The following is a 23,364-nucleotide window of genomic DNA, read 5'->3' as shown; positions in this document are numbered from 1 at the left end:
TGCCACCTGAATGAATTTGTTGCATGTATAAATAAGCGAGCACACCAGTCAGTTGTAGCAGAGTGCAAGCTTAGTAGTGTACGATCCCTTTCTACATCCCAGTCACTATCGCTGTCCGGGTTACCAGTCTTTACGTCACAGATGTGTTCGGCCTGCAAAGAGAAGGTTTGTGCATGTCAGACACGTCATGAGGTTGGAAAGATTGTCATCATAGCTTCTTTCGGATGAACCATCCTTTACCATCTACAGCGCAGAGACAGGACTAATCTACGGCCATGAGGATGCTAGTGGAAACTTGTCTGAGGTGGTGAAGATGGAATACAGTGTGCTGAACTGGAGATAATTACAGCTTCCAAACTATGTGTGTGTGTGTGTGCGTGTGTGTGACTCTCTCTATCTGTACTCTCTTTTCCTCTTCACTCTCAATGCTTGCTTGCTCTCTATCTCTCTCTCTCACTTATTGCTCTCTTTTCCTTGCCATCTTTAGTCCTCCCTCTCTCTCTCTCTCTCTCTCTCTCTCTCTCTCTCTCTCTCTCTCTCTCTCTCTCTCCCTCCTTTCTATCTCCCTCTCTGTCCACCTCACTGTTCTCTTTTCCTCTTCTCTCTCCTTTTTTCTCTCTTTTAAGCTCTCTCTCTCCCTCCCTCCCTCTCACTCTCACACCAAACTGTTCTCTTTTCCTTTTCTCTCTGTTTCTCTCTCTCTTTTCACTCTCCTTCCCTCTCCGCCTCATTTCCCTTCCCTCCTCCTCCTCTTATGCCGAACAACTTTCCAAGCAATTTTTAGTGTTGCAGGCAAATTCCCAATGTCGGAATAAAATCCTGTAAATAAAATCTGCTCCATCCTCTCAATGGTTTGGTCGATGGTTTGGTGTAAGGTGGTCAGGTAATCTGTCTCGGTCGTTTTCTTGTCTTGACGTTCCGATATTAGAATGTTATTCACACGCTTTCTCTCTCCATTTGGGTTTCACTCTCACATACTGTTCTCTTTTCCTCTTCTCTTCTCCTCTCCCTCATCCCCACTCTCACATTCCTCTAACTTTTCTCCTTTCCTTTCACTCTCTCCCCTCTCTCTTCATCTTTCTTTCCTGCTCTTCCCAATCTCACTGCTTTCCCTTTCTCTTACTATTCTTTGATCTTTCTCTTTCTCTCCCTCATTATTCTCCCTTACCTTCCTCTCACTTTCCTCCTCACTCTCCTTATCCTTCCATTTCTCTTCTTTCTTTTCTCTCTTGTTCTTCACTCTCAGTGCTACCTCTCTCTGTGCCCTCCCCCTTTTCTTGTTCTCTCCCTCTCTCTCTCTCTCTCTCTCTCTCTCTCTCTCCCTCACGACTCTTTTTTACCATTTTTATATCTCTATTATCTCTCTTGTACTTCTCTCTCTCTATGCTCTCTCTCTGTACTCTCTCTCTCTCTCTCCTTTCTTTTTCTTTGTTTCTCTTCTTAGTCTCACAGCTTTCTCTTGTTTCTCTCTCTCTCTTTCTTTCTCTCTCTCTCTCTCTCTCTCTCTCTCTCTATCTCTCTCTCTCTCTCTCACTCACTCTCCATCATTAAAGTTGAACTGCGAATCTGGAGAGAAAGAGCTCCTGAAAGACGCAAGGCTGTTCCACATCCCAGAGCTAAGTGTAAATGGAAACGTCACAACTGTCTTCATGGAGGACTAGGAGAAGTAAAGCCAGTAGAGGTGGTTGTGTGGATTCTGAGTTGACGCTCTGAGTTGAGGTCTGATGGCAAGGCATATATAAATGAAATATGAGCATTATAAGCTAGTGGACCAGGTTGATAAGTTTACTCTAGTGAGGGAGCAGGGATATATACATCACTGTGTGGATGTTAATGCTCTGAAATTTGAGGTGTTTTGAATTTATCATGGGAAAATAACAGGGATAGAGTGTCTGCTGTATATGTGTGATTATTACTGGTATGATAACGCTGAGTAAAATCTCTCTCTCTCCAGCTCACATCTCACTCTCACCACTTTCCCTCTCTTTACCTTTTTTTACTGTTCTTACTCTCTCTCTCCCTCTTCACTTTCTCTCACTGCTCAAATCACTCAAATCTGCATCTGAGAGGCTTTTCTGTTCCCCCCTCTCCACATAAATAGAGCCTAATTTGTATCTTTGCCTTCATCTCCAAAGACATCCCCACTTAGCACCTCTGAACCACTCATCTTCCCTCACTTCTGCTATCCTGGTGCGTTCATTTCTTCAGTTGACTCTCAATTTACTAGTCTTGCATCTCTGTGATAGCCTGAGGGGATACTGTGGCTGCTGAGTTTTACATGTTGTGTTCTGGATGCTTGTAATGGGTGATCCATGGGAGTGTTTTGTATTATGTAATGCCTTTGCTATATTTCTATGTAGCCCATCAACATACGGACATTTGATCTTCATTTGAACAATATTGAGAGATGGAGATAAGATAGCTAAAGGCATAACACCAAAAATGTCTTTAGAAATGTTCATTTGTAAAATATAATAAATAGAAATGCTATTTTCTTTCCAGAAAATAATTAATCAGGTGCAGCACATCGGCTGCAGATGATTAGAACCTGGTTAGAGAGGATTTTCGAGGAGCCTGTCCTATTTAAACCTCAGACATTTAGTCTGGTTTGCTCTGGATTGGTGAAGTGAGTGATAGCACCATGGCCAGATCCAAAGAGCTCTCTGAGGCCTTTAGAAATTTAGGAATCTGGTTTTATGCTGGGATACTTTGGAAAACCCATCCTAGGTTTTTTTAACCACTGTGCCCTTTAGACAATCATTCATTTAATTACACTATGTTTTAGCCAATTACAATTACAATTTAAAACTGTAACCATGTTTATGTACATTAAATTAATTTTATCCTGCCGAAGTCTAGTTTTTTTATTATGTTATGAGCCTTCAAGTAGTTATTTGCTTATTTTAAGAAACAAAGTCCCACAAGGTTCTATTTTAGGGCCTATGAAGCTTATGTTCTTTTCTTTTTCTTATTTCTTTTCATTTTTCACCCATTTTATTCCCATTTGGAGTACAAATTACAAAACTTGTACCTGTAACCCCCCCATTGCATGCGATGCTCCCGAGACTAGTGACATCAGTGTCACCACCCAGCTTCGACGCACCAACCCACAGAGGCCAGTGACCGCAGCGAAGTTATGTGGGGAGAGAGCACCATCTACCCACCCTGGAGAGAGCAAGGCCAATTGTGCTCTCTCCGGGCCCCGGCTGCCGATGGCAAGCAGCGTGACCTCTGATCATAATGACAGGGCCTTAGTCAGCTCGACCAGGCTAAGAACTGAATTGTGCTCCTACTACAGGGTTTAAGGGGTTAAAAGCAAGGTTTGGTTTTCCACGATTTCAGCTCTTTAAAACATTTTCACAGTAGAACTGTTGGCAGACTAGGGTTTGATTTCCTGGCTGGGCAAGCACACCACAAAACTACAGCAATTAGAGTCCTTGCACTAAACCCCTAATGCTACATTCTCCTACCTGTGTACCATGATTTAAAGAAAAGTTTCTCTGAATAAGAGCATCAGCCAAATGCTGTAAATGATACAGGAATACAACAGCAGACTTGTTTTACATCTAAGCAAGCCAAGGAATGGGTGACCCAGACCTAGCCATCTCTAAAAACTGGCACTGTCCAAATGGCATTAGCTAAATTAGGCTCGGCGAGGGTGTGTGCGAGTAGAAAAGTGTGTTGGGAGTTGGGAGAGATTGCTGCCTTATCTGAGATAGTCTTCCAGAATGACAGGCCTGATGACTAATTCACAACTGTTTGTGTTATTTTATGTAAGTTACTGGAAGAGTTGCATAAGGCTTCTCGTTTCTCTCTCACTTTAACTGCACATACACACACACACACACACACACACACACATATTCACACATACACACTACTAAGGGACTTCTTTTTTTACCTATTTCATGTCTGAGGGGAGATCTAGGTCAACAAAGCGCCAACCTGGCTGCTCCTGCACTCGTTTTGGTCCATGCACCACCACTGATTTTAGATCAGCTACTGCAGCCCAAAATCTGGCCCACCCGTAAAGGTCAGGGGTGCCTGAGGCCAAAACAAGTCTTCCACAGCCGAGAATATATGGACTTTGAGTCCCAAATGAGCTCCGTTGCACAGTACGTTGGACCAGTCTGCCTCCGCAAGCACACAAGCTTGTGCAAACACACACTCTCCCTCTTCTCACATTCTCACACACACACAAAACATCTACAGGCTTGGAGATGAGTAATACCAGCTCCTCCAAGAGATGGAGCTCACACTGTACATGTGCCCAATCATTGATTTATCTGACACGTGCTATACATCATGCTCCTCATCTTATTTGAAAGCAGATTAAAGATTTTATGGAACGTTAGCAATCTGAACATGCAATCGCAGTGCCAACAAGCTGCCCGCTGGCCAGGGGAACGCAGCAGGAAGATCCCATGCTGTCGTTATAATAGTCAGCATTTGTCGAACATTGTTCCAAGTAGAGCTTTTTTTGTTGTCTTTTTTTTTTGTTCTATCACGATTGAACATATTCCTGTACAGCTCGGAGTCTATTAATAGTGCCATGCATATGCGGTGTGGGCGAAAGTAGAGTTTGCAGGGGTACGGCTAGAGCTGGTATTTATAAATAGCTGGAGCTAGCATTATTTTCACTGCTCGCCTCCCATGATCATCAATCACGTTAGTGCCTGGAGAGCACACAAGTGCTGTAGCGTGGCCTCTTCTCTCCTGCTGAAACACGCTCAGGTGAGAATGCTGATAGGAGCAACACTGGAAGTTTTAGGAGGGCCAAGGTGATAAAGTGGGGTGTGGAGGCTTGACTGTCCCATGTCGTTAGTTCCCCTGCCCACACCCTTTGGTTCTTCTGACAAATGTGTTCTTTCATAGATACTGCATTTACATTTAACACATTTGGTTGACGCTCTGTTAGGAGCCTTGCCCAAAGCATCTTACTGGTGAAGTTTGGTGGAATGGAATCTACCCACTATGCTACACCAGCCATGGCAAATATCTTTCTACCAGTGATAAAGAGATGTAATGCTGGAAGTTTTAGGAAGACCAAGGTGATGAAGTGGGATATGAGGGCTTGACTGTCTAGTGTGTTAGCTACCCTGCCCACACTTCTTTGGTTCTTCTGACAAATGTGTTCTTTTATAGATCCTACATTTCTGGCATTTGACTGATGGTTTTATCTAGAACGGCTTACATTTAAGCCAAGTTGGGGTCAAGGGCATCTCAGCAATGCTGGCCCAGGCGATTGAACATTGATCTGCTAGTCTCAAGCCTCCTTCTCTTATCAGTAGGTCCTTAAAATGTTCTTCTACAATGTTGCTTAAATAACCCCTCGAAGAACCATTGTTTTTAGAGCATAACATGTTCGAGTAGTTTGAGCATGATAGCCCACTTTTGGATGCTCGTCATCAAAAGAATCAATAATAAATAAAGTGGTACCATCTCTGGCTACTTTTGCATGGTTGGATAAGCTGTAAACTGTCAATATCCAGAAAATAAACAAAAGTATTGGGACACTTGCTCATTCATAGTTTCTACTGAAATCAAGACTATCAAAAGGAGTTGATCCTGGTTTTGTTGAAGTAGCTGTATCTACTGTCCACAAAAAGCTTTCTATTAGATTTTGAAGCATTGCTGAGAAGAGTGTTTGATAGTGAGGTTAGGATGTTGGAAGATCACTACTCCAACTCATCCCAGAAGTACTGGTTGGAGCACCATCATTCCAGGGGACACAGTTTCACTGTTCCACAGCTCAATGCTGGGGGGGGGAGGGCTTTGTACCATTTTAGCCCACACCTGGCATTAAGCATGTTGGCAATAGATTCATGTTTATCTGCTCCAGAGAGTCCTATTCTATTGCCTGTACATCTCCACAGGGTCTGTGTGAGTGTATATTTGCCCAGATGTATGGGTGTAACTTTAAGTAGTAGAATGCATTCATTAGAAAGGGTGTCCACAAACATTTGCACATACTGTGTAGCTATACAGCAATGCCATAGAAAACCTAGGGTCCACCTTTGTTTCCATTAGGAACCATGTTAACAAACTGACCCTAGGGGTCATCCATATGTGGGGCCAATGTGGAACCCGAGGACAAAACTTTCCATGTTAGCTGGGTAGGTAGATCATTTGACTCGTGGCAGTGTTAAATGGAAAGTGGAGGACAGGAGAAAGGCCAAGTGATGAGGGATGAAGAAGAGAGTCTGTATAAAGGGGAGGTAGAGGTACGGATGGCATGATGGCCTAAGAATCTTCTACAGTGAAAGAAGGGGACGGGGAGACAGAGGGGTGGAGGGCTGCACTAATTAAGCTTTTCTCTCCAGAGAATGTCCTCTTCCACGCTCTCTCTCTCTCTCGCTCGCTCTCCCCCCCCCCCCTCTCTCTCTCTCTTTTACACACCACACACATACACTCTCTCTCTCTCGCTCACCTTAGCTTCTTTTTATTAAGCTTTACAGCACCTCTCAGCGAAGGACAGGACAGAGTCGGGGACAAGCAGATTTTACTCTGACACTCAGGGTCATGTTTTGTTATTCCATGCTCTCTCTCACACACACACACACACACACACACACTCACTCACACACATATACACACACACACACACACACACACACACACAGAGATCTTTCTTTTTATCTCATATCGACCACCTGAGACTAGCATGTACATTTGCTGTCTTTTTCATAAATATTATCCTAACACCTCCATCACAGCTCTAAACAAACTGTCTCACATCTATTTCTCGCTTTCTGTCACGCGCGAATACACACAGGCACACACACGCTCGCTCGCACACACACACCCCCGTCTTTTCAGTTCAAATATGACACTGACACAGACACACAGCGCATTTGTCTTTTCTTCCTTCAGTCAGCTCACTTCTGTGCGCAGACACGCACACACACACACATACATACACCAACATGCACAAGTGCACACACACACACACACACACACACAATAGAATCTTTTGATCTTGTTACCATGGCAGTTGGTAGAATACAGTAGAAATCCAGCTGATAACAAAGTGCTTACATAACTATTGCACTGCCAAATCCTAACTCTTACCTGGCACCTCTCGCGCTCTCTCTCACTTTCGCTCGTGCACAGAGAAAAACACACTCCTTTTGCCGCCTGTCATGTGTGCATTACAGTGACTTCCCGTGCGCATATAATGACATGTAGTTAATAGCGAAATTATCTCACCATTACATTAGGTGCTTGCTATTCTCCACCCTATAGGCCTACACTCACCTTCACTCACACCTCACCAGCCCAACCATCACCACTACCACCACCACTGATGATCGGTATGAGCCGCTCTGAAGGGACTAGCCGGCTTTAATTGCAGCATAGAGTCTCACAAACACCGTCCGCCACAATAAGCCAGATTCAGCCTGCCTTGCCTGACATCCTTGGCTGAATTTTTTGTGATACTGTTGGCTGGTAAGGTGAAATTATGTAGGCGAGGCATTCCAAGGCCTCTCATCTCATCCATCTGCAGACACCTTGATCTGTTACTTTGCTCAGCACCTGCCAGAAACAGTTGGCTGATAGCATCAAAAATCAAAATGACACTTTCTGTTTAGAATATTCTTGCCATTCCTGAGATGTCTAACGGTCTCTAGCTTAAAAGAATGCCCCCCCCCCCCCCCCAAGTTTAATTCAAAACTTTTAGCCCCATGTCAAATCTTGATCCTTTCTGGTTCATGACCACTAGCTAGAAACTGATAATTAGCTGATGGCAACAAAATGCTTCTTATGAATATTCTCGGAATTCCTGAAATATCCCACTGTGCCTATTTCCCTCAAATTGGAAAAGTTTGCTTAAAGCCTAAGGCTAAATAAAAGTTCATAAAATGTCCCCAAAGACATTGATCATTATTTCAAATCTGCATCATCTTAAAAAAAAAAAAAAATGAGCCACTTAGTTGGAAGTTTATTCCTTCGGTTTAGCACTGGAGCGATGAGGCTACTGATGCCAAAAAAATAATAGAACTGCAAGAGTTAGCATTGTAGAAACTACATGCCTAAATCACGAAACCAAATGCTAGCTAAATAATCTCTAGTAAACTTATGTAAGCTATAACCCACGGTCAAAAGTACATCACATGGCTAAAAACAATAGCTGCAGCTCCATCTTGAAGACTGAATTCCAACCCTACTTTTGCCAAACTACTCAGACCCAAGCCCAGCTTGTCTGAACATCCAGATCAAGGTACTGAAAGCCTCAAGCACCCGCAGTTTCCTACTCCTCTGTTTTTTAAAAGCGTGCATCCGCAGAGGAAAGTAGTCATCTGTAATTGTCACAGAAGAGTATTGTTGCGATTAAGGATTGAGCTCAATGGTTCTGTTGAGCGAGTCTGCTCTTTCAATCACCACACATCCTCCTTCTAAAGCCAACATATCCAGAAAATCCAGAAAGTCCAAGTGAAAGCCTTGCTATCCCCCCCCAAAGCAGCGACTGCCTTACCTCCCGCAGCTCTTTGGCCACATCTTTGAGCTCTATAAGAATGCCTTCCAGCTGCTCGATCACCATCTTCATGTGGCAGCGGATACGCTCTCTCTGGCTGGGGGTCTCAGAGGGTTCCCGGGCAGGAGCTCCGCTCTTGGACATCCTTCACAGGCTGAGCAGGGGCCAGCGGGCGGAGGGCTGAGGGCGGGGGCAGGCCGAGCCGCGGTCCATGTCTGGGGCCACCGGGGGGAGCCGCAGTGCTACTGATCCGATCTCGGGCTCGGGCCGCTCGGGCAGGCTTCAACATCTTAAAAACACCCGGGCAGCCAGGAGAGGTGGTGGGGCCTGGGGGCAAGCCTCCTCCCGCAGGTCACTGCGGGACGTCTGGAGGAAGAAGAGGGCGAAGGGGAAAGTGCGGGAATCATCGAAGTGGTTAAATCCGGACAAAAAAAGAACTAAAAATACAAGAAGGCGTGGATCCAGGAACGGAGAAACTAAGAAAAAAGCAAGGGTAATGGACAGGTACACGTGTTGGGGTTCATTACATGATGTCTTGGTTACTGTGTGCTTTTATAGGTATATCTGAGCTACTGTCTATGGAATATGATTGACCTATTGCATGTGTAGATGTTCCAAAAGATCATAGTCAGTTCAGTGTTCCTACAGAGGACAACTGAAAAGAAAGAGGCACTGCGATTGTCATCCCGTGTGGCGGTCTGCTCTGAACACCCACACACGATCCAGACCAAGAGGACGGACCCTATTCTCGACAAGAAATGCGGACGAAATGCACAAGCTTTTGTCACAAAAATCTCGCTCTTTGCATCTACCCTCTTTCTGGATGATGGGGGACGAAGGCAACAGATTCCAGAAGATGAGATATTCCAAGTCTGAATGTGAGTTTGAAGGACCTGCACCCAAAAAGAGAAACATGTTAGTCAGGTGTTTCAGCATGCAACCATTTCACACAGAGGACTGGAGCATGTCCTTCACCAAAAGGCCGAAAATCAGTATTTTATAGAGCATTCAAGCAAAAGGTAAAAACCTTACTCACGATGGGATTCGTCAAAGGAAGAGTGGGATGACTTTTTTTTTTTTCTTTTTTTTTTTAGTCCCACTCTGCTCTTCAGGGTGACTGGCACGTCCTTGATCCAAAATCTCCCGTTGCGTCTCTCCTCATGGTGATGGAACTGTGGCTCTCCAGATTCTTTGGAAAAATACTGTAAATGGTTGCCCGGAGACTGATTTCAATTCAATTCCCTTTGAAAGCGTACAAAATCCTGTCGGCTAGGATATCGTTCCCCAGCCAGAAATGCCGGAGGGGGGTGTGGGTTTCCTTTTCAGAAGTGGCCAGGGGAGGTAAATTCCATGCCCATTCCCACAGGGAGAATGAAAGGAGAGCAAGAGGTCCACTCTTTCAGCTGCTGCCGCTGTTGCTGCTGCTGCTGCTGCTGCTGCCGCTGCCGGCTACACTGGAGCTCCTCACATGGCACCTAGGGAGACAGGAAGGAGAGCGGTTCATCTTCTCTCTTTCTTTCACCCTCTCTGTCTATCTCCTTTTCTTCCATTCCTTTACCTAAAGGGCCTCTCTTATCTCACATTCTTTACCAGAGACAACTCTTTATTCTGGGCAATTTCTGGTCAGCACCAAGACGGTTGGAAGAGATGCATGAACGGAAAAGAAGGAACGGATGAAGGAAGCCAGTGACGTTTCGGTAGCACTTCCTGACCCAGTCCTGACCCAGCAGGCTTGGGTGAACGCAGCACCATCCGGCCGGGTCACCTCTGCGTCGGGTCAGCAGGGGGACCGGACATGTTCTCCTTCTCCCACTGAGGCAATGACAGACTGCCTATTACACTTGTCCTTTCAGTGCTGTGGCACACTCTCCTTCACTTTCATCCAAACACACACTGGCACTCATTTGCTGTCTCTCTCTTTCTCTCTCTCTCTCTCTCTCTCACACACACACACACACACATTCATAGTCTCATGCTCTATCTTCCTCTCATGCTCCCAATCGGTGTCTTTCCCACACCCCCCTCCTCCACCCCCCCCTGCCTTTCAGCTACTCACTGTCCACTCCACCCCAGTCCAGAATCTGCTGGGTTCGTCCAGCGCCGTCCCTCAGTGGAAAAAGGAGAACGGAGCTGCCAGGAAGAAGAGGAAGAGGAGGAGAAGAGGAAGAACGGAAAGCAAGGGAGCAAACCCCGCAGATCTCCCTCCCGCCTTTCGAGGAAGCTCTGTGTTGCTGCGGCGACAGCGTGAACGGCTGCTGCTGCTGCTGGTGCTGGTCCTGATGCTGATGCTGCCGCCTCCCGTCGCTACGGCGACGCCGTGCAAGAGACACCTCCCGTCGCCCGTGACGACAGCCTGTGTCTGAGAAAGAGATGCAGCCTCTGCCTCCGCTCGAGAGCCCTGTGGACGCACATACACACACTCACACACACACACACGCACACACTCGTCCTCTCGCTCGCCCTCTCTCTCTCTCTCTGCACACACACACACTCTCTCTCTCTCTCTCTCTCCCAGTCCCTTCCTCACTCTCCCTCGCTCACTGGCGGACGTAGGCTGCCAGAAGCAGGAGTTTTATCGAGTGTCTCAGGCTGTTGCTGCCAGAAACAACTCTCTCTCTCTCTCTCTCTCTCTCTCTTTCTCTCTCTCTCTCTCTCTCTCTCTCTCTCTCTCTCTCACCAGCCGTGTGGAGGAGGAGGAGCCGGGCAGCTTAAAGAGACAGCAGCAGCTAACACCCTGCCGCCTGTGAGACACAGTCTCTCTCTCTTCTTCTCAGGACTCAGGCATGCTCTCTATCTCTCTCTGCCAATCTCCCTCCCTCTTTCTCTTCTTTCCTCCAACATCCCCTCCACACTTTTCTGAATGGACAATCGTGACCCTCTCTCGCGTTCTCCACGAAGCAGCTTACCTATCCTCCCCACAATGTGCTATATCTCCTCTTTTTACCAGCTATCTTTGCTCTTTTTCATCTTCACTTTATCATCAGTACATCAGCTCGCATCCCAAAAAAGCACCCCGGTTTAAAAGATGATCTCAAGTGGTCTCCTGCTCCTGGTCATCAGGACGTCCTAGTGGCCCGAAGTTTGGACTGTAATCAGAATCCCTGTCTCTTTTTTATTTGCAGGCACTTTTATTCTTATTGTTAATATTGTAATTGGGAGTAATATCAGTGGGTGTTCTTATTCAGTCCATTTATTTCCATTGGTGACATGCAGCAGGACTAGGGAGGAGTGTGGATGTGATTGGGAAAATGCTGCTATATGAAATATTCCCTTGTGTATTCCTTTTTTTTCGCGTAGTTGAATAATAACTGTTCAGTATAGGAAATGACTTACCATGAACCTCAAACAATGTTGTATCCTCATGTCCTCAGGCATAAACCTAAAACCTTCAAACTGTTACATAACAGTCTTGGCTCGTTATATTTACACCCCGAATGTACATTAACCCAGACTACTAGCGAAAACCAAAGTCAAAGCTGGCAAAACAGTAAAATGCAGCAGTGACTTCGGGGAAATATGGTGGTGTTGATACTGTAGAGCAGCACATCACCTCCAGACTCTGCTAGTTATGGGAATACGGGTTGCTACAAGACCCAGGCCTCATGACTGCTGCTTTTTCTGGGCTAGTGTCCGCAGAAGTTTGCCCGTGACTAAGCGAAAGCCAGCAGGAGCAAATAGACTCTTTTCTTTTTCCTGGTAAGACTTGAGAAAGCCAACCTGGGAACGCAAGTGGGGCAAGGCTAAAAGCTAACCAGCTAAGAACGTTTCAGCTTGCTAACAGCATGTCGCACTGAAATGACACAACAAGGAGACCAATTGGGTACTGATTGGTAATACTAACTGTTGTACAGCTACAAGAGGCAGTGTTCAGTATACTCAGATATTATTTATTTATACTGAGGCTTTTGAGTTTGGTTATGATGGACACTATTATTCCACAATGCAACGTGAACAGGAAAGTAAGGAGCTGATGGTGGCTAACAATGCAACTGCAGCGGCAACGGTGGCAGGAGTACGTGCAGTGACGTATGTTGGCATAGCATCACTTCCTGTTAGTTTATAATGGGTAAGTATGCTAATATTTTGTGGACTAACCTGTCAAACCAGCATTATTAAGATTAGTATTTCCCCTTTAGCATTAGTGCGATTGGAACGGGGGCCACTGTCTGGTAAGACTGGAAATGATTCCAGTGTTTTTGATACAGTGTTAAACCAATGCTATGAAATGTGGGGTTCTGCTGTGCCGTAAACCAGCCAATAAAAATGCTTACTTTTTTTTTTTTTTTTTTTTTTGCCACATGCTTACTTTTTATGCATCACAAAACAACTTCAAATGCTCAGTAAAGGCATGCTATGACACCTTTAATCAATACAACATGCCCCCATATTATTCTAATATGTGCATTTTTTTTGTACTGGACACATATTTAATCTGTAGACGTTGTATCACGATGTGTTATGTGTGCTGTTTGTGTGTATATTAATTAAGGGCTTTATTGATCATCTGCTGTGAAAAATGTCTCCTGGGTGAATTCTCCATTTACAAAGGGAAGTGCGTCCCAGAGGCTGTGTGTTCTAGTGCTCTGTGAAATAAGCTTATCAGCTTTTCTGAGCCGGTGCTGGGGCTTGTGTGTGTGTTTGTGTGTATGTGTGTGTGTATGTGTGTGTGTGTGTGTGTGTGTGTGTGTGTGTGTGTGTGTGTGTGTGATGAAGAGAGAAAGAGCAAGAGCAAGCGCGAGAGAGATGCACACTCATACTCACACACTCACGTGTGTGTAGGAGGAGGCCAAATCAGCCCTATTCACACATACTGCTGCGTTACGTTGAGCAGATGTGGAGCTTGCATACAGCACTATTGAAAGGAAAAGGGAAAAAAAACAGATAAAGAGAACAGAAACCTCGCTCTGATGTCCTTGGGAGAGTCTCTGACTCGCTTGCCTGTGCCACGCTCTCCGCTTTTATAAGTCATGGATAATTGCAGCCTCTCTCTTATAAATGCTTTTACTGTCTTCCATAAGCCCGCTTTGCATAATTCCGTGTCTAATGAATATTGAAGATGCCATTGGGATGGGTTCTGTTCTAATGCGTTCGTCCTTATCGGGAGATCATCGGCGGCAAATGACCGCAGCAAGTGGCATGGAGTGAGGGAGGAGGGTGTTGAGGGGGATAAGAAGCACCTTTCTTAGGTCCTGTGCACATGTATCTGGATATTTTGGAAAGTGTTTTTTTCTTTGCTTTTTGACCCCCCCGCCCCCATGTTTTTGTTTTTGCTTAGTGAAATACATTACTCTACTGTCCGAAATGAAAGGAAGATCCTGGACAAGTGAGTAGGCCCTATTTTAACCTTTTTAGCCGTTCTCACTAACACGTTTTTAGCCCTTTAGCTCCTCTGTCCCCCATTCATTGAGGACTCACTCGCAGGCTCCCACTGATGCTTTGCTATCATTTTTTTTTTTTTTGGGTGAAACGGAGAAAACAGGAAGTGACCAGGGTCAAGGGGAAGCTGTTTGGTAATTTTGTAATTGTAACAACAGCATGGTGCGTAAGGCATTTTGGAATACATCCAGGCATTCGAACTGTACTTGGCTAGATATGAGCTTTTGAATGGAGCAGTACTTGGGCTGCAACTGATGACGTTTCACAAGTCCTCAGGAACACAAGTACACAAGTACAGAGAAGATCGCAGGCTGAGAATTGGCCAGAGGCTCTGGTTTTTCTGGCTCCTGGGCTCCCCCTTCAGTCAAAAAGTGGAACTTGCACTTTGAGCCACCCCTTAACTCCCCCCTCAAACTCTTACATGCATTTCCTGACAAGCTGAGAGCTACAGAACCGTTTCACTGGAAGTGAGAGAAGCATGTGGACTGAAGCGGTAGAGAAATATTTTACACATATGTGACTGGTTACGCAGCGTTACGCAGTTCTCACCCGCGCTTTTCAGCCAAGCTTCTCCAGTGTTACATACGGTGCAATTAGAAGCGCACCGAGCCTGGAGTAGCCTCGACAGAGACGCTACTCTCCCTATTACAGGTCAGTGGAGCATCCCAAGGCATTCCAAGCTGCTATTTGAGGGTAGAAATGACACACAATGCTGCTTTAAACACTGCGCCCTGGGGCCAGGCATGGCAGTGCATGCCATAATCAGCATTTTTGTTTTCCGCTCCTTTGAGCCCGTGCATTATATATCTTAAATGCTGAGGTCATTTGACGACTGGTGATTTTTACTAGGAGGGCTGGAGAAAGGCCAGGAAATATCGGCCCCACTTAATATTTCTGCCCCCCGGATTTATTGCACCTGGCCCAATTATGGAGAAGTTTTATAGGACACAATATTTTTCTTGCAGGGCTTTTCGCACATGCCTTCACAGGTGTACCTCTGGAGGAAATCACCCGGTAATGTGGTACTACAGCAGCGAGAGAGCAAGCGAGAGAGCAAGCGAGAGAGTGAGAGAGAGAGAGTAGAGAGAGGGAGCAGGCCAGCCAGCCACTGTTTTATTTGACTGCCACTGTTTATTTGAAACTGAGCAATCATACCTCAGTTATGTGATACTTCAGGATCAAGGATCTTTTTATTACACAAGCCGGTGTTTGGCTGCCTTCCCCTGCTGCCAGAACTAGGACACTCCAGCCTTGTGTATAAGTGTGGTTTTGTGTGTGTGTGTGTGTGTGTGTGTGTGTGTGTGTGTGTGTGTTATAAAGAGAAGAGTTTTTTTTTCCTCTGGTGGACACAGCAATCAATACAGCTGCTCCATTCTCTCTCAGACAGCTTTAACGAATGTGCTGCTCATCAAACCACATGCGTTACAGTTACAGCTTGTGCAGCACACCAGCGAGGCTCACTATTACACTGTGTGTTAACCCAGAGTTATTCGCGCACAGCAATCTCCCTCAGATTAATCCACTGCCTGCTCTCCCAGCCGCGGCCACCGCGTGGCACTGTAGGGCGGACCAGCCTCCAGAGCTTCTCCCATACGAAACAGTGGGCTGGTGCAATGTGCTATGAGGAGGATGTGACAGAGCGTGTCAGGTGGCAATGCAGAAAGCAGTGGACGAGAGTCAGGCAAGCGGGACCAGCGGCAGTGCTGTGGGACAACAGGCGTGAAGCGCTGGAAGCATCTGCAGCTCGAGCTGTGGTTCTCCGAATTCTGTGAAGCTGCAAAAGGGAGCTGTTCGTTTGTAAGAATGAGTAAAGCCCTGAAGTCCAGCATGTTTCTGATGGTGTGTTTCCAGCTGCACACAGAGACCAGCCTGTGCTTTCAACTGGAAACGATTTGGGGGAACCGAAGCCGTGGAGATCCCATTTATTCCATATTCAGAGTCAGCATAGATGTAAATCCAGAAATGAACCATGTCCACCGTCTCCTCTTTCATCTCCCCCTCTCCCTCTCTTCTCTGCCTCTATCCCACTCTCCCACTCTCTCTTTCCTGCTCTCTGTTGCTCTTCTCTTTCTCTCTGCTTTATCTCGTGCTCTACCATTTTCTCTCTCTCTCCCACTCTACTCTTCTTTTTAACTCCCTTCCTTTCCTCTTTTTCTCATGCCTTTCTCTCTTTCTCTTCTTTCTCTTACTCTCCCTCCCCTCTCTCACTCCCTCTCTCTTCCTTCTCTCTTCTCTCTTGCGTTCCTATTCTCTCTCTCTCTGGTCCTTCTCGCTCTTCCTTGTCTCTTACTCTCCCTCCTCGCTGTGTGTGTTCTTTCTTTCTGTCACTTTCTCTTTCTGCACTCTCTCTCCATCTTTTCCATTCTCTCTCTCTCTCTCTCTGGTCCTTCTCTCTCTCCCTTTCATCTTACTCGCCCTCTTCTCTCTCTCTCTCTCTCTCTGGTCCTTCTCTCTCTCTCTCTTTTATCTTACTTTCCCTCTTCTCTCTCTTTCTGTTCTTTCTTTCTCTTCCCTCTTATTCTCACTCTTCTCTCTCTTCTTTCTATCTTACTCTCACTCTCTCTCTTCTCTTTTACTCTTCTCTCTCTCTCTCTTATTTCTCTCTTACTCTCACTTTCTCTTCTCTCTTATTTCTCACTCTCTCTTCTCTCTTATTTCTTTCTTACTCTCTCTCTCTTATTTCTCTCTTACTCTCACTGTCTCTCTTCTCTCTTACTCTCACTCTCTCTTCTTACTTACTCTTCTCTCTCTGTTTTCTTTCTTACTCTCACTCTCTGTCTCTTCTCTCATATTCTCACTCTTCTCTTTCTCTTCTTTTTCTCATACTCTCACTCTTCTCTCTCTCGCTCTCTCTCTCTCTGCACTTTCTCTCTCTCTTCTTTCTCTCTTACTCTCCCTCTTCTCTCTCGCTTTCCCATTCTCTCTCCCTCTCTCTGCTCGTTCTCTTCTTTACCTCTCTCGCACTCTTTTCTCTCTCTCCGTCTCTCTCTGCGTGTTCTTCCATTTCTCTTTCCTCTCTTTCTCTCTCTTCTTTCTTTCTTCTTTTTCTCTGCTGAAGAAGTCTCCAATGGTGAATTCTGCATGAGGTTTTAGCTTTAGCTTTTTTTAGTGTATGTCTTCTGTCTTCTTCCATTGTTTGCTAGAATGTCGGAGGCTCAAACCCGCTTTGTTTTATCTTTCAGAGCGGTGGGGCTGATATTCACTGTGAGACTTTTATATTTGGGGCCGGCTACAGTCAGAAAGAGCGGGTTAAGTGGCAGCTGTTGATTTTTTTAACCGGCCAGGCGAAACTGGCCCCTTCCTCTCTATCTCCCTCTCTCTCCGCCTTTTCTCTTTTCTATACCTCTTTCTCTGTCTCTCTCTGTCTCTCTCTCTCTGCCTTTTCTCTCTTCTATACCTCTATCACACTCTATCTCACTCTCTGTCTCACACTCTTTCTCACCCTTTCTCTCTTCTCTCTTGCGCTCTACCATTCTCTCTTCTCTCTCTCTCTCTCTCTCTCTCTTTTCTCTCTCCCACTCTCTCTTTCTTTTTAACTCTTCTATCTCTTCTTTTTCGTTTCTCAACATCTCAAGACAAGACAAGCCAACCAATACAACCATATCTGCCATTTATGTGTTGAACCCACAACCCTATCATCAATAGCCCAGTGCTCTAACCGCTGAGCCAGCACTGTCCTTCTCTCCACCTTCTTCCTTTTTCTCTCACTCTCTTTTATCTCTTGCCCTTCTCTCTCTCTCATTTCTTTTCTCTTTTTCTCTATTACTTTCCCTTGTACTTCCCATTTTCTTTCTCATCTTTTCCCTTTGTCCTCTCTCTCTGTCTCTTCTTTCCTTCTCTTGTCTTTTTCATTGCTTTCTTGCTCTCTCATTCTCTCTCACTCTGTCTCTCTCTGTCTTCTCTCTTTTTCACTCTATTCCAGGTTCAGTCTCTCTCTCTCTCTCTCTCTCTCTCTCTCTCTCTCTCTCTCTCTCTCTCTCTCTCTGTGTCTTCTAGTTTCAGTCTGTGTGTGTGTGTGTGTGTGTGTGTGTGTGTGGTTTTTGACTATTGTTGATTTTGGTTTGTCGCTCCAGATTGTTGGACTTATTTTCTGGCTACAGTAGAATCAGGCATGTTCCCTGGATAAGGATGATGCTCTCTCTCTCTCTCTCTCTCTCTCTCTCTCTCTCTCTCACTCACTCACTCACTCACACACACACACACACACACACACACACACACACACACACACACACACACAGCACTTCTTTCCCATTCCACTCTAGTTTGGACTGGCTTTGGCCTGCTTTAATCACAGTGGTCACATTTTCACAATAGAAGCACATAGAGAGAGAGAGAGAGAGTTGTACTTTTGCACTCTCTTTCACCTTTGTCTTACTTTCATTCTCTCTCTCTCTCTCTCTCTCTCTCTCTCTCTCTCTCTCTCTCTCTCCCTCTCCTTTTTGTATTCACCTCTGTGTAATCGCTTTCTCCTTAGCCAACTTCTAACACACACACACAAAAACACACACACACACACACACACACGTACACACACGATTTTAGGTCCCATAGCTAAAGTGCTCATCTTTGGTGTGCTGTTTGCCAGGAGCTATAAACAAGTGTAGTAGAATCGCGGCGGAGTTAGCCACTACGCTGGCCAACTGACTGCACATCCCCAATCAACCTAAGCTTCCCCAGTGGGGTACTAACAAGCCAAACTGCCTCATTGTGTATTCAGAAGCAGTTGCTCCAATGTGGGTCATCACTGCTCACTCTCCCTTCTTTTCTGCTGCTCTTCCTCTCTCTCGCCCTCACACTGCAGCTGTGCAGCTCCTACCAAACGTCCGCCTTTTGCGGAGCGTAAGACTCAGCAACAAGACGCTAGCGTCCACTTTGAACCGCTAATCATCAGCCGCTAATCTGACAAACAGCACACCAAAGATACTTAGTGATATTTAATTTAGAGATAATGTTAGCCAAGAAAGGTGCTGAGGGTGATTATCTTCTGTGTAAAGAGCATATGCAGGTCTGAACCAATCAGCTTTGGAATAAGAAAGGCATTTTTTTTTTTAGAGGTCCTTGTCTTTATAGTCTTATGTGAAAAAATAAGAACACCCCATTAAAAATGTAGTCTTTGTTAATCCCTTATGCAGGAACCACTGCACCACTGAGGGCTTTAAGGGGTTCAGAAACATGGATATATCAATATTTGATTAATAGATATAATTTTTATCAACTTTAGCATATATTTAGCAAAACAAAAAACATGCATTTTTATGACTAAGACAACTTTAGGACATCTATACCTATGCCTAAATAGCTGGTATTTTCTTCCACTTTACCTAAAGCAAAGGACCTCCTTGCACACCTCCCTTGAAGGTCTTACTTGTTAGAGTTCTTTCTTGTGGTAGATGGTGTACTTTGACATCAGCTGTGGCAGGAGACACCTTGAGGTCCCGTGATGACATCCTAGGATTGGTTGGAGACTACTTTATGCGCCTTGGACTGAACCTGCTAGCCTGACAGCCTGACCTGGCCACATTCTGAGATCTTTCTGGAGGCCTCGGAGAGCTCTTTGGATCTCAACATGATGATGAGAACCACTCACTCCAACAATCAAGAGCAAACCAAACTATGGCCTTGTTTACACCTGGTCACTTCGTGTGAGTAGTATCTGGAGTATGTCCGGACAACATTTTAGCCACATGCTAGCTCAATTCGAATGCTGTGTGGGATGGAATATGCAAATTGTCCCTAAATGTTTGAGGTTTAAATAAGACAAGCTCCTCCAAAATCCTCTCTAATAATGTTCTAATCATCTGCAGCTGATGTGGAGCACCTGCTTCTAATTGTAGACACTTAAGGTGGTAATAAATGTGGGGGTGTCCTAACTGTTTCCTTACAGGAAAACTGCACTTTTATTAGTTATATTTTACAAATGATTTTTTAAAATGAAATTTCTTCAGTTTTATTCATTTAATTATATTACCTTCATTTTGCAATATTGTTCACAGGGAAATTACATGTCCATATGTTTCAATATATAACAAAAAACAAAACAAAAAAACAAATAGGTTTTCATGGGGTGCCCTATTTTTTCATTTTTTTCATTTTTACATAAATACTGCTTATTATGTATATCCAGATACGCTGACCAAACTGGAAGTGGGGTAGTATTGCAGGCTCAGGCATTCACTTCCAAGACACTTAAGCTTATATTTGCCTGCTTACAACCGCCTGCATTAAAATCATGGGCTAATCTGAATCACTGCAACTTTAAGTCAATATCGTTTGTTCTTGTCAGACTTTTACGGATGCTTCGGAAACAGGAGCAAGCAGTAGCCGGACTCTGGTTTTAATAACATCATTAAGTCATTAGCGAATCTTCCCCCTTTAAGCTTGAATCTTAAATTAATTAGGGAGAAATTACCAATGATCTATGGTGCAGTGGTTTTATGAGCTGCTGAATCACTTGCAGGTATTTTATGTTATAATATTACTTACACGCACAGAGAGCCTCTGGGAAAGCACCTTCTTTCTTTTGGTCGGCCTCAGAGAGTATCATATGTAGAGCATGGGGAGGGGGAAATATGCCTGGAGTCAACAGCCTTGGCAATGAAATCTACTGGGTCGGTGTTAGGTAAGGCCTGTTAGGCACTATGGCACTATGTTTGCCAGTTTAGAGCAAAATAAAGTGTGGTAACTATGTTAAAGCAACATTATGAAGCAATTCCACCTCAAAATAACAGCTCCATGTTGATAGTACACTGACTGTAATAGGGAGAAAGGCGCCTCTGTCATTGCCACTCTGAGCCGGAACTGGAACTTAAGTGAGACCTCTCGCCAGAACAGTGTAATGCTGCTTAACCTGAGCTGTTTGAAAGACAGTTCAGTTGCAGTTGAATTTATTATTTTTATAAAATGAAATGAAATGAAAGAATTAAAGTAATCAATTCAGCACATTCATGCAGTTTATGTGAATTGGGGAGAATTTCTGTATATCTAAAAGCTTTTACTTTTTTGTTAAACACACAGAAATGCAACATTTTTTTGGAATTCTTTGTTTCCTTTGACAATGCAAAGTGTACAGATGAAGAATGTTGTTCAGTAAAACTGTAAGGATTAGCTCATTTTTGTGGTTTTATGAAATAATAAAAGTCTGAAGCCCCGCCTCCAAATCTAGCGTCCTATAAATACCAGCTTTACCATTCAACTGGTCACCTCCCATTAACTCTGATAACTCTCTTATTCATTTCTGGCTCCACTTAGTATACAGAAGGACATGGCTTCCTACCACAAGCAGAAGAAACCTGAACTCCAGCCCAAAGTCCTCTCCTGAGTTCTCTCCCATCTCTTTGGTCTCCTCCCTCATCATCATATGCTGATGACATGGTCCGAACTAGCAAACATTTGTTTTGATTAGCTTTTTCTACAGATGCATGTTAAAAAAATGGAGATCTGGAACTATTAACAGGAGTCATTTACCATTCCACCCTGAATTCAAACAAAACACTGATCAGAACAGTAAAACAAGGCCTTAGTGGCATGTACACAATGACAGTACACAGTGTGCACATTCAAGCAACTGCCATTAGGACACGAGCTGCATGTGCAGTGGTTGGAGGGACGAGTGGCAGGAAACACCACCCATCACCCATCACCCGGACAGCGTGGTCCTGGGGAAGCCACAGTCACACGGTCATCAAGGCCTTCTCAGTGCCTGTCATTCCTGCTACAGGCTGATATCTGTTAGCCTAGAGCCAGTCAGCCATGCCATAGCCTCGAGCGTGAGCTCAGATTAGCACACACACACACTCGGGCACACAGCGAGAGGGGAGACAGTCTCAAAACAAAAAAGATTATGCCATGCAACCATTCCCCTTGAAAATGAAGACTCCATTCTGGGCCAGGGCAGTTTAGCAGCCAGTGAAGGTGTCAGCATCGCTGGGGAAAACATGGGCAGCCTCAGCACTGTTAGAATCCCAACATTAGTCACTGCTTGCCTCTGCACAGTACATAAGGCGCTTACTGAGGTATATGTGGGTTTGTTTTTATACAGTGTCCAGATGCAAGGTCAAACGTATCCCTTATAATATATATTAGGTCTTTCTTGGTCTTTTCATGTATAATATACAAATTGCATATATTTACACAGTCATATCACGATTACCTACCTAATTAGCGAGACATTTTGACATTGACTGTATTAGGTCATGGAAGGTTTTTTCTTATAGAGATTAACTTCTCCACTGTGGTGCGTCAGTTCCCCTCTGGCATCAATGGCCTGTCACAATGGGCATCACTGTTATGCCGTTAGGAGACACTCAATGTGCGAGATGTCTCAGTGCACCTTGAAGTTAGTGGTATCTAAGATGTTACTGCCCTTCACCCGGTATTATCCTGCCTTTTTGGACAACTGTAAAATCCTGTCCTCTGCCCATGACAATCGTTTTGCACTCTGCTACAACTGACTGGTGTGCTCGCTTATTTACATGTGCAGAAAGAAACTTTGTCACATGGCATCTGTGACGTCCTGGGCCAAGTTCACTCCAAACCAGGGGTGCTCACAATATTCAGATTTGACTGTGACAGTGGGAGAAAGGTGGTAGCATCTTGTAAACTTTGTGGGATGTCCTAGAGCCGTCGCAGTGAAGGTGTGCTGGTAACGAACTTTCACCTGAGGCAAGGGTTGCTATTCCCCTAGGTAAGTGGTCATAAAATTATAGGTATAACAGACTGTATGAATATATAATACATACTGTATATATGTCTTAGTACAGTGTTTCCAACACACATGCAGAAACATAAGACGATAATGTGTCCCATATGTATTATATACATACATAAGTGGTTATATGTAACAAAAATGTCCATATATATATATATATATATATATATATATAAAAAAAACTGTCAGACCCTCTGTATCGAGCCCTCCCCTGGGGGGATTCCGAGCCGCCACCCACAGACCCACATAAGGACTTCCTCCTCGTTTGTGTTCATGTTTGGTTCATTTTGTCGATTCAGGTTGATTTGGTTCATGAGTAACACCTGGGATTGGGGGTATTTAAGAAGCCTTGACCGAGAATTGTATTGTTTGGGATCTCGAGGTTTCATGAGAGGTTCCCTGTACTGTAGAAGAGTATTGAGGCCAGCTTCTGCTCAGAGTTCACGTTCAGGAGTATCCACGTTTTTAGCGAGGCTCGCTCGCTCGCGGCCAGGATTTACTGGCAACCCACGTCTCAGTTATGCGACCCACGCTCACAGCAGCACGCTCTTGCTCAGTAGCTGGTCCCCCAGCTCAACCCCCAGTCCTAGGTTTGTTTTTTGGTTTGCCCTCTTGTTTGCCACGTTCATGTTTCTGTTGATCACTGTTGTTCATGGTTTGCTGCTTTTTTGTCTCACTTGCCTCACTTGTTAATAAATCTGCTTGCTTTGACTCCATCTCTGCGAGTGTTCGTCCCTCTATGTCTGGCCTAGCACGCCATGACACATACATAACAAGTGCTGTATGTAGAATACTGTCACTG

General features: G+C 44.8%; 1 protein-coding gene across 4 annotated transcripts in view; it reads right to left on the bottom strand.

Annotated features, from left to right (window-relative positions):
• The window catches only part of insyn1 (inhibitory synaptic factor 1), a 96,687-nt gene extending 85,610 nt beyond the window's left edge, over positions 1-11,077 (bottom strand). The window contains exons 1-3 of one of the 4 annotated variants that reach the window (XM_072695048.1): positions 10,533-11,077; positions 9,509-9,951; positions 8,477-9,369 (exon numbers count right to left, since the gene is read on the bottom strand). In XM_072695048.1, coding sequence (XP_072551149.1) covers positions 8,477-8,620 — 144 coding nt within the window. In that variant the 5' untranslated portion in view covers positions 8,621-9,369; positions 9,509-9,951; positions 10,533-11,077. Of the gene's footprint in view, positions 1-8,476; positions 9,370-9,508; positions 9,952-10,034; positions 10,477-10,532 lie in introns of those variants that run through there. The other 3 variants (XM_072695045.1, XM_072695046.1, XM_072695047.1) reach the window with 3 other exon arrangements.
• Positions 11,078-23,364: the final 12,287 nt, after the last annotated feature.

This window comes from Salminus brasiliensis, chromosome 13 (genome assembly GCF_030463535.1).
Source record: "Salminus brasiliensis chromosome 13, fSalBra1.hap2, whole genome shotgun sequence".
Classification (NCBI taxonomy): domain Eukaryota; kingdom Metazoa; phylum Chordata; class Actinopteri; order Characiformes; family Bryconidae; genus Salminus; species Salminus brasiliensis.
This window is presented reverse-complemented; position numbering and strand designations above follow the sequence as displayed.